At 43.9% G+C, this 12,179-nt stretch overlaps 1 protein-coding gene across 1 annotated transcript in view; it reads left to right on the top strand.

Moving 5' to 3' along the window:
- Positions 1-12,179, top strand: part of Fam171a1 (family with sequence similarity 171 member A1) — a 127,915-nt gene that overhangs the window by 76,837 nt on the left and 38,899 nt on the right. Inside the window, exon 4 of the mRNA XM_013348952.2 lies at positions 7,581-7,673. Coding sequence (XP_013204406.1) covers positions 7,581-7,673 — 93 coding nt within the window. The remainder of the gene's footprint in view (positions 1-7,580; positions 7,674-12,179) is intronic.

Genomic DNA, 12,179 nt, shown 5'->3' with positions numbered 1-12,179 from the left:
GGAAGGAAGCATTTTAACATACAGTTTGAAGGAAAGTCCATCATGGTGGGGAAGACAGGGCAGCAAGAGCAGGGGGCAGCTGGCCACATTGCATCCAGAGTCTGGAAGCAGGGAATGAATTGCTTGTGCTCAGTTAGCTTTCTGTGTTATATGCTACCTAAAACCCCAGCCCTCAGAATGTCCCTCCCCATATTCAGGGTGGGTCTTCTTACTTTGGCTAACCTAATCTAGATATCACCTCCTAGACTGTCCAATCTCTTTGGCGATTCTTAGATTCTGTCAAGTTGACAATCAACAATGTTATCACAGGCATCAGAAAACGCAAAGCCCTTTGCACTAGGTTCTATCTAAAGGAAATGTTTGATCTCCCCTTGTAGCATTGGACGTTTTCAGGAGGGGAGTTGTGCAGACAGTATCTGTCTACATCAAAAAAGCAGCTCTTCGAGGTAGGGTCTATGTATATAATTTGCCAAAGTTACAGTCTATAAAGGCTTCAGTCTCAGAACTGGCAAACACTGAATCTCTATTACAAGGGAAAGAGAAAAGGCAAACTTCCCAGAGTGCCCTAGTCACCACATGTTTATCACCTGTCAGTATATACCTCTGTTTTAGGTGTGTTTCTTTAAATACGCTGCTGAATAAATGTAGTTGACCTGGTAACTTTGTGCTCAAGCCCATAGCACCATGACCTATATCTGAACAATGTGTATCTCTCCCGTTTTCTCCGTAAGGATCATTCTAACCTTCTCATATTCAGAACCTTCAGCTTTGTGCATGGGAATAGTGAAATTACGAACAGAAAGCACAAAATGTGAATAGTTGTGAATAAACAGGTATAAAGGAAAGGCATTTCCCAAGGGAGAACATTGAAACAAGAAGGTAGGGTGCTACCCTGTGTGGCCTCTGCTGGGAATGAGCACCATGTGACTCTGTCTGTGGGCACTGTGCACACAGGCACGTACACACAGGGACTGTTGTCTGGGGGTAGAAGGGACATTTTAGCAAGCATGTCTAGTTGTAAATATGGGACCTGAGAACGGTGAGAATCTAATGGCTTTCATTTAGACATTATTAATATGATTTGAAGAAAGGAAATTGTTTCCATAATATCCATTTTCTTGAATGAGTTCAATATGGGAACAATATAGTTTAATTGAAAGAGTTTTAGATACAGCATAAAAACACCTGGAACCCAGGCCCGCTTTCCACTACCCCAGCAGGACTTTCAGAGCCTGTGCTGCTAGCTTCTAAAATGGAATTAACTGAATCATTTCAAAAGATCTTCCCTTTTGCTATTTGCTAACCTTTTCAATATAATAAAGGCAACTCCCTAGCTATCACCTAAAAGAAGTGTGGCCAGACTGTAGCCTGGCCTCGGTGAAACGCAGAGTAAACTGTTGTTTTAGTGTGGGTTTTTAGAACTCGAGTCTAACACTTCTGGTATTCCAAACAATTGAGCAAAAAAAGGCAGAAGAGCAGGGAGCTCAGAAATAGAATGAAAATTTGAAACTGAGATCCTTTCTGTTCCACATGTACAGTGTTGTTGTTATAAGAGTTTGGAATGGATTTCTTTTCTCTTCCTTAGCAATAACTCCTAAGAGATGTGTTAGGTTTTCTCGTTCATGGAAGGGTGTAGTAGGAAGCTGTGGGGCTGCGTTCCTGCCCTACAATGCATGGCTAGCTTTACCCGAAATAATTACACAGAAACTATTCTTTTAAACACTGCCTGGCCCATTATCTATAGCCTCTTACTGGCTAACTCTCACATCTTGATTAACCCATATTTAGTAATCTGTGTAGCACCACGAGGTGGCTTACCAGAAAAGATCTTAACCTGCATCCATCTTGGAGAGGAGAGGCATAGCGACTGCCTGACTCAGCTTCTTTCTCCCAGCATTCTGTTCTGTCTACTCTGCCTACCTAATTTTTGTCCTATTAAAGGGCCAAGGCAGTTTCTTTATTAACCAATGAAATCAACACAAAACAGAAGACTCTCCCACATCAGAAGGGTGTCTAAACTAGAGCGAGGGAACTCAGCAAACAGGTCAAACAGGGGTACACCAATTTGTCCATTTACTAAAGATGATCATTCTGCATCGTAGTTCTTCCACTGCTCTGGCAAAGAAGTCTGTGTTCCAGGACAACTACCCTGGTCTTTGGCCTGGTTAGTTAGGTTCTTCAAAAAACACCCACCAAGTTGCAAGCACCGTGTCTGTAAATGCACGTGTCCACTGTGGTTACCCACACAAGACAGCCTTCCCGCCATGGCTAGAGAGAAGCTCTGAGACCCTGAGAGCTCGTAATAGTTAATCGTTGCTGAGGAAGAGTGACATAGCCATCGATGAGCTGAGCGTGCTCCTCTAAGTAACCCCCACCCTCGCGGGCAGCCCTAATTAGACTCAGGAGCTCATACAGCATAACAGATGGAGCAAAGGAAGGAGAGGGACTGGGTGGGAAGAGGAAAGTGGTCAGCAGCAGTGGGGCATCGAAAGGGCGGTGGGGCCTGAAAAGGACCAAAATGCATTCTATGCATGTGTGAAATTATCAAAGAATTCTTAAAATTCAATGTATGTGCCCAATTACATTATACACTGCCTGAAATCCTTCAGTGGCCTCCAGGAATTCTAAACGGCACATGAGCCTCCTCCCTTAGTGACCTCTCCCTTTTCGTATCTCATGAGTTGGCCAGTCTGGGTTCCCTGGAGGAGTCTGGGTGATGGTATCGCCCTCTCTGCTCTCTGTATGCTATTCTGGACGCTCCTTTTTACCACGCTCATGGAAAAAGCTTCTGTTCTATCTTGAAAATCCCAAGTGAGCTAATTTCACTCTAGGAAGTCTCCCTGTTCCCTAAAGCAGAGCTGAGATGTTCCTATCTCTCTACTTACCAATTTTAAAAAAGGCACTGGCTAGTTTATAATTCAGTCAGTGACAGAGTGTTTGCCTAGCATATGAGAGAGAGAGAGACCCTGGGTTCCATCCTCAGCACTTGTGGCAGAGGACTGAATTCCTCCTTCTTGTGAAGAGCCTTCAGTCAACACCCTCTCAGAGTGAGTAAAAATACCGTGCACTGGGAACTCCGGGCCTTTCTGCCACCTCTCATCCTGCTACAGATTTGGGCCCATAGCCCAGTGCTGCTGCTCCCTGAAGCCCCTGCTGCACATAGCTGACCCATTATAATACATCACTTGTTTCCCTCTGAAAAGTAAAATTTGAGAAGCAGTTCATCCAGGCGGTTTCCCTGGTGATGGAAAGTTCCATGTGAAACAAGTTTCTAAGCACATTGTCCCAGTCCCCTAGTGTCTTAGTCACTGTTGTACCGCTGTGAAGAGATACAATGGCCAAGGCAACTCTTATAAAAGAAAACATTTAATTGGGGCTTGCTTACAGTTTCAGAGGTTTAAGGCATTATCATCGTGATAGGGAGTATGGCAGCAGGCAGGCAAGTGCTGGAGCCATAGCTAATAGAGCTATGTCCTGATCCACAGGTAGAGAGAGACACCGGGCCTGGTGTGGGCTTTGGAAATCTCAGAGCCGCACACCCAGTGACGCACCACCAACAAGGCCATTTCTCCTAATTCTGTCAGAGTTTTACTCCCTGGTGACTAAGCATTCAAATATATGAGCCTACGGGGGCATCTTGTTCAAACTACCACACCTAGTTTTTGATGAAGGTTACGGGTGGTCTCAGAGCTCACACCAGGCAACACAGAGGTGCTTGGAGCTATTCAGGGTGCTTCCAGGCTCTGGCAAACTCTGAGAGGGAGCAGAGCATGAAGAGGCATGTGTGGAGGAGGCAGCTTGGTGCAACCTGACTTGTAAGTGAGCTGCTTCCATGGGTTACATTCTCCACAGAAGTCCTGTCCTTTCTTCCTAGCCACCAGGAGCCTAGCCTGTGCTATCTGGGGGTTTAGCTAATAGTTGAGACAGCCTGCAAGGCATCCATAGAAGTGTCCGTAAAGGATTGACACAAGTTAAGAGACTTGAGCCCTCTCGTCTTTGTTCATTTATGGCCCCACAAGGGTCAGGAAGGACAGAAGAAGAGCTCCTAGCACCCTCTGCTGTTTCTGCTTCCTCTTTTATTCTGATCTTTACTCCTCCAACTTTGTCTGAACTCTTCTCCCAACTTTGATGTCCCAATAATTGTGATTTTTTTTCTTTTTGTTTTGTTTGGGTTTGGGTTTGTGTTGCAGTGATGAGCATGGAACCCAGGGCTTCAAGAATGCCAGGGAAGTGTTCTATCATTGAGCTACAGCCAAGTCCTTTTGCTATATTATTTTTTGATCCTTACTGAGTTATGCAATTTGGCCTTAAATTCACTGTGTCATCTAGATAGACCCTGAATTTTCAATCCTCTTGCCTCAACCTCCCAAGTACCAGATAAATTTCAACTACCCATAAAACACACCATTGTAGAGACTATGGAAATGGTCCAGCCAGTAAAGTACTTGCTGTGCAGGCATGAGGACCTGACTGTCAATCTCCAGCACCCAAGTGAAACACAGGCATACACAGTGTTGTACACTGTAGTCCTGGTGCTGGAGAAGCAGAGGCAGGAGAATCTCTGAGCATGTTGTCCAGTTAGTCTTGACAAATCAGTGAGCTCCAAGTTCAGTGAGAGACTGTCTCAAAAAATGAGGTAGAAACCAATAAAGGAAGACACTGATATTGGCCTCTGACCTCCATGTGCATATAAACACATATGCACCATGATGTATACACATATTCACATGTACACTACACACAAAGAGCACCATTTAAATAATGCATGCTTTAGAATGCCTGGCTGGCTTAGTTGGTAGATCATGAAACTCTAAAAAATGTATCCTTGATGGCTTTGTGCAGTTATCATGTCCCCATTATCTATTTCCAGCACATTCCATCACCCTCTATTAACTGTATCCATTAGCTCTGACTTCCTATTTCCCATCCATTCCAGCTCCTAGCAACTTCTAAATTGCCTTCTGTCTCTGGATTTGCCTGTTCTAAAGATTATATATAAATAGAATCAGACAGTATGTGGCTTTTTTTATGCCTGCCATCCTCTCAGCATGTTTTCAAGGCTGTGATAATTAATTTTATTGTCAGCTTGGTCAGATTAGAATTGCCTAGAAAAAGAGCCTCTGGCTATGCCTGTGATATCTTCTAGATTAAATGAGTTGGGAAGAGCGACCTCACCTGTGGATGGAACCATTCCCTGGGCTTGGGTCCAGGACTAAATTAAAAGGAGAAAGCACCCTGAGCAGGAACGCTCATAGCCCCGTGCTCCCGGGCTGGGTGGCCTGCTCTCAAGTTCCCACTACCGTAGCCACCCTGCCTTCATGGACTGTACCCTCCAACCGTGATCCCAAATAAACGCTTCCTTCCTTAAGTTGCTTTGGTCCAGTATTGTCACTCAACAAGGCAAGCAACTAATACACAGGCCATCCTTCTTGTGGCACGTCAGTACTGCATGCCTTTCTATTAATGAGCAATATTCATTCATATGTACATGCCAAGCTTCATCTATTTCTCAGTCGACAGACGTTGATTTGGGCTCATTCCACTTTTGCTGTTATGGACAGTGGCTGTGTGAACATACATACACAAGTTTTTGCACAAACATGCCTCAGTGCTTTTGAGTTTGTATCTAGCAGGGAAATTGCTGGTCATTGTGTGTTGAGTATCTGAGGAACTGTCAGGCCATTTTCCATAGCACCAAAATGTGTTCTTAGATTTGTCATGGCACTTGTCCCCTTCTGCTTGTCCTCTGTTTCCTATGGGTCATGGTCCCCTTATAATGAGTGATTCTGAAGGCACAGCCCACGTTTATGTGCTCTGTTCATGATATAGCATAGTCCTGGAACAGAGCCACAGCTAAATGTTGACTAGAGGGGAGGGCAGATGCACACCAGCAGTTTGGGGGGGGGGATGCTTGTGGAAAGCCAGAACTACAAAATCATTAGGATCTTTAACACTTGATCTTTCTAAGTTTTGATATTTTCATAGAAAGTTGAGTTACTTCCTGCAGTCATAGTGAAGACCCATAATTCAAGTATGTGTGCTTCCCTGGGAATTCCAAGATAATCTCAGTTATTTAGTGAAATGATGCCTCAAATATACATGCAACTTACTTACTTACATACTTACATGGGGAGAAAGCCCAGTCAGTAAAGAGCTTGCTGTGGCAATAGTTGCTCACTAAGTTACCCAGGTTGGCAACTCACTTTGTTCCCTTGCTATACCCATATACAAATCTGAGATCTCAGCCCCCACCTCTCGGCTGGGGGATATTTGGAAAGTTATTTCCGTATCTATAAACCTGTTTCCTTCCCTGAAGAGCACGCACTTAAATAATACCTACTTCTTAGAGTTGTTTTAATGCTTAGCTAAAGTATCCAAATCAGTAAACTTAGAGCTACAGCTGACCTGTCAGTAAGAGCCTGAAAATGTTAGTTTACAGTGGAATTATTTGCATGGTTTTTTCCCCTTAAGTTCAAATTGCATGTGACAAAATGCCTGAAAAAAGGAGGATTTCTAATGCCTCAGGTTTAAGAAGAAACACAGTCTGTCAGGAAGAGAGGCATAGCAGCAGTAGCGTGTGAGGACTGACCACATTGTGTCCATGGTCAGAAAGCAGAAGACAGACCGGAAATGTTCAAGGCCTGTCCCCAGTCACACACTTCCTGTAACTCTACCTCCTAAACATTCCACAACCTTTCAAAACAGTGCCACCAGCTGGGGACAGTGTTCAAGCTCATTTCACAACCAAATCACAACACGCATCTGCCCTGAAACATGTTGACCTTGTGAATCAAAGTTAAAAGTCCAAATATTAATATAATTTGTGTTGTGTTATTACTTCTAAGTTTGGAGAGGGACAGTCTGAACATACTGCATATGTGATCCCAAGTACATATTTTATAATTTTTCTAATGCTAATACCTAACATTACATATGTATGCGTATATGTATATCCATATATTCTAGGCATAATAACTTTTAATATACTCCAGTGTCAAGAGGCCTTACTTCACTAAGATCTCTTACAAAGGAAATGAGAAAATAATCCAGTCATACTAACAAGGTTTGAATTTGTTCCCTGCCACTCATGTAAAAAATATAAAAATAAAAAATAAAAACCAAGTAATGGTGGTGCGCAATTGTAATCCCTGCCTTGAGGATGTCAGGACAGGCAGATCCCCGAGGCTTGCAAGCCAGTCAGTCTGTTCTCATCAGGTCCCAGGGAAAGATCCTGTCCCAAAAAAAAAGGTGGAGAGCCTGAGAAACGAACCATGCTGAAAGTTGACCTCTGACCTTTACACATTCATGCACACACTTGTAAATGTGTCCCCCCCCCACACACACACATACACCCAAAACAAAAAAAACAAAACAAAACTCAAGATGACTATGGCAAGACAGTAGTTATTACAAGACTATTACAAGACTGGCATTTTGAATGTGTCTCACTCATCTTTCAGAAAAATCAATATTGTTGATTGGTTTGAAATAAGAAAGTAGGAAGAATGCCGAGTACCCAGAAAGTCAGAGTGAGCATTTGAACTGAACTGAGCTCCCTTATGTCCATTTTGTTCTTACAGTGTTTTCCTCTCTGAGCCTTGGCCTGCTTCCTGAACGCTCTGCCACTCTGATGGTCTATGAAGATGTTGTCCAGATAGTATCAGGATTCCAAGGTATGTTTCATATTTAAAAAGAAAAACAATACTAACACTTGGGCCAAACACTAACATTTAATAGTCTTATTGGATGGTGGCAACAGTAAATTTATCCATAGCTCAGATGCAGTGTTTGTTGTCCCCCTGAGGAGTCTGCATTTCAAGCATATTATAAGTTGGCTGTAAAATTACTTCTCCCAGAGCAATCCTTTAAGTTTATGTGGGAAAAGAAAGGGGCCTCCCTGCTCTGTTCCCCATCATCTCTGTCCTAAGATTGCTCATCTTATTTGGGTCTCTGTCCCCGTCTATGTGGCCTAGACAGTCACTCACAAAGGTGGTAAGTGTGTGGGTATGGCTTTTTCTTCCTTGCCTCCTATTTTTTTTCTGTGTGTTTCGTGTGTGTGAACCCTCACCCGAACCCACTTGGCTCTTAAGATATGTTAACACTGAAGGTTCCAGGCATTTGCCCTCCTCTCATCAGTAACGGGATTCAAGTTGAGAATAAGGCTTACACAAAATATCTCTTTGTGTTGAGATCATTTTATTCCACCACAGGCTAGAGAATCGTCATATTTCCTGGTGCTGCTGAGTGTTCTATAAGGTCTATTTGCTGGGGTGCTTACATCTGGTCCTGATTATCCTAGGGTTCAGTGCTGCAGGTTCATATAAAAATGTGTGGGCTGGAAATATGGCTTGGCAGTTAGTACAGTGGACCAGCACATACTTCCCAGCACCCACATCAGGCAGCTCACAACTGCCTGTAACTGTTGTTCCACAAGATCCAACCCCACCCTCTTCTGGCCTCGTGGGTGCCAACACACACAAGTGTATACACCCACACAGACACAGGTACACATAAATAAAAGATTTTATTAATTATCTGTTTGCTTAAAATGTATTACAACTGAACATATGTAGACCTCTATTGCCATTATTCTTCCCTCACAGAACTTTTACATTCCTCTTCCAATGTACTGGGTATGATTTAAAGGCTATGTAGCATCTATCTCTGAACTATGCAAAAAGTGCTGTGCTATTTTTTGTGAGAGACTAGGACCTCTCAGGACTTTGGTATTCTGAGCGGTACCCCACATATATGCAGAGACCAGTGCCCATCATTCTCTGTCACACAGACCTATGTAGCATTAGAAATGAAGTATGTTCATTTGTTCCTTCATTAGCAAGGACAGGCAGGGAGATACAGAGAGTTTCATATACAGCCACTGGCTTTAGAGGATGAAGGTGAAAAGTAAAGGCAGTGTCTGGCAGCATCTATGACTTAGGCTTGGGAGAGATAACAGAAACAGAGGTGCGGATTTTGGTGTCATTTAGCAGTAAAGTTCTTGTTTTCTTTTCTTTTTCGTAAGAGACAACAGTGCTAGGCTTGAGTCTTTCCTCAGCACTCAATGGCCTGAGTCCATGGCCCACAGACTTACAGTCCATCTTTCCTTAGCTTTGCTGCAGTCAGAGTCACTTACAACCTCCATATTGCCCGACCCCAAAGACATCAGTTACCACTTCATCCTCTTGATACCACTGTGTTCAACAGAGGTAGCAGGTTAGTCACCTGCTTTAAAACTGCTTTTTTTCAAGCCAGGCGGTGGTGGCTCACGCCTTTAATCCCAGCACTCCGGAGGCAGAGACAGATGGATCTCTGTGAGTTCGAGGCCAGACTGGTCTACAGAGCAAGTTCCAGGACTACCTCTTACGTTCCTTACTATCAACCACAAGCCTTGCTTGGCACCAGGCTCTCTGCTCTTGTAACTCTGAGGAGGCTTCTGAAGAATCCCAGAGTCCCTGTCACGCACAGTCTGTAGAAGTCACCTCCCTTTGCACAATTTCATGTGGCCTTCATCTTCCCTTCTTAGGCCTCCAGGAGTCAAAAACCAGTTACGAGAAGCCTGGCTTTACAGCCTGAGTCAGCTTCACCATCACAGTTCCTGGGCCTGCACACACCTGTGTTCTTTTCTGCTGTCCACATGTTGCCCTTCTGTGCTCCCAGGACCCTGGTGGGTCTCTGCAGGTGCCTCCTGCCAGCATGCTGGTGTGCAGCCATTGCATTAGAGTTGGAGCTGATGTCAGTCATGAAGCTACACCTCATGCCTTGACTGTCTCTTTCCCCATGTGTCACACACTGAACTGTTGACTTAGTCTTCGTGAGGCCGAGCTCTAGTCCTTTCTCTTCGAGGTTGCCATCTCACTCATCCTCACTAAGCCATCCCACAGGCCACTGTGGTCCAGCCTCAGTCTCCTTACTTAGTGTTCATCTGCATGGACTACGTTAATAGCCCAGCTCAGTTTGTTCTGCTCCTTCCTATCTGAGCCATCTCACTCCGTCTTCCATTCTGACTTTAAACTCTCCTTGGACAGCAAGGCCAGCCTACAAACCACATTCTCTGGGCCTTCCTGTATCTCCATTGGAGATACAAGTCACACCTCCTGCCTTGCCATCCAACTTAGTTGGTAAGGACCTGGAATAGTATGACCTCACCCCTCCTGGCCGTGGCTCGTAGGTTTGGAATGAACACCCAACACAAAGTTACTAAGCCATAGAGGGGTAAGTGAATTGCAGATGAATGGTCATGAAATGTAGGCTAGGTCAGGGCTGTGGACAGGCCACCTGTGAGTTCAAGGAAGGAAGCAGAAGCACAGGAAGCAATTTAGTAGGAGATCAGAATGAAGTCCACTGGGCAAAGGGCTAGTGTAGTCATGGCAATGACTAGTTTTAGTGTGCAAATGAGCCCCACACACTTCTGCCTACTCACTCTACAGCTGCTGAGCATGGGCGGCACCAGCCCCTGAACCTTCAGGGTCTTCTGGCTCCCATCCTCCAATGGCAGTAAGTTTCTCTCTTTCCCTTTCATCCTGTGAACAACCCTCTAACCTGGGAGTCCTTAGTCTTTTAAATGGCATCATCCCCTTTTCCACCATGTTTACTGATGTTCCGTCTTAGTTACTTTTTTGTACTGTAACCGACACCTAACAGAAACAACTTAAAGGAGGAAGGGTTTAGTTTGGCTCACAGTTTAAAAGGACACAGTCCATGATGGTAGGAAAGATGTGGCAGCTGAAGCTGGTGTCTCTGCTTATTACATCTTGGCAGACTAGTGATCAGAGCACTTAGACCTGAAGAGCAGGCTGGGTCTAACTCTAAAGTCCCAACCCAGGGACCCGCTTCTTGCAGGTAGACCCAATCTCGTAAAGGGTCCCCAATTCCTCAAAACAGTGCCACAAGCTATAGACCACTGTGTGTGCAACATTTAGCAGTAACATGTACTCTTCCTCATTAACTAAGCTGTTGTACCATCATCTTAGTTTCCTCAAGCCCAGGCCCTGTGCCTGCTTCTTGACAAGTACCCAATGAGCCATTGAATAATCAAGTAAACAGAAATGAATCCATCTGTTCTTTGTTCTTCCTTTGTAGCAGGTTCCCCACGATTGGAGCTGGGGATACAATTAACATACAGATACACACACACACACACACACACACACACACATACACACACACACACCCTGGGGGAGGGAGAACTGAATCCTGCAACTAATCAGAAGCCATCTCAGAGCAATTTCTTCCTTTCTGTAGTTTCATGCCCATACCGGCTTCCTGACATTACAGATATTTGGTTAATTTGAAAACTTATCCTACTTCATGAGCTTGAAAGGTTTAATTATACTATTTCTTATCTCAATAGAGTCAAGGCAGTATTAACAATGCATCATTTCATTTGATTCCAAGATTTTTCCTGACTGGAAGGAAGATCATATGTAGTTGAATAAATGGGAATTTTTGCCATCATTTGCTAAATCAGTTCCATTCTGCAAAATCAATATGATCCCAAATTTATGAATGAAACATAATGTTTTTTAGCCTCCGACTGGTCACATTTTGTTACATATGTCATTTTTCAATGGATCTAAATTCTTGCCTGCTCATACAGCACTATAAGCTGGATGCTCATAAGCTTAGTGCTCAGATGGCATGTTGCGCCAGCCCGTCCTGGAAAGGTTCCCCAAGCTTGACAGTAGTTCACGTAGGAAATGCCACACCACCAACTATGTACAAGGTCACATGATGCTGCATTGTGTTAGGTGGCATTAAAGGAAAAGCTCAGAAAGAATAAAGGTCACTAGGAGAGATGGATACCAGGGGCCAGGGGAGAAAGAGGTCATTGTTCCCTGACATGTGCATGAAACTTAACTTGAAGGTTTACACAATTACATCCAAATAAAACACATTAATGAGAACTTTTCTAAAAATAAAAAAATACTATCCCTTCTCTGTAGATAGACTAGAAGGCAGTAATGTGAATTTTAACCCTATACACTGATAAAGTAATTCTCATGGAATTAGACAGAGTAATGAGCATGCCTGCAAAACATGAGCTACACAGTGAATACATGCTTCTAATAAGGGTGTCATGAGCAGTCACAGCCCTTGCATTTTAAAAGTGAGGCAAGTGATCATGCTGAGTGTTACTGTGACTCTGTGAAAAAGCCTTATGACAGTGAGAGAATGGGGGG

Source organism: Microtus ochrogaster, chromosome 16 (assembly GCF_000317375.1).
Source record: "Microtus ochrogaster isolate Prairie Vole_2 chromosome 16, MicOch1.0, whole genome shotgun sequence".
NCBI classification, from domain to species: domain Eukaryota; kingdom Metazoa; phylum Chordata; class Mammalia; order Rodentia; family Cricetidae; genus Microtus; species Microtus ochrogaster.
This window is presented reverse-complemented; position numbering and strand designations above follow the sequence as displayed.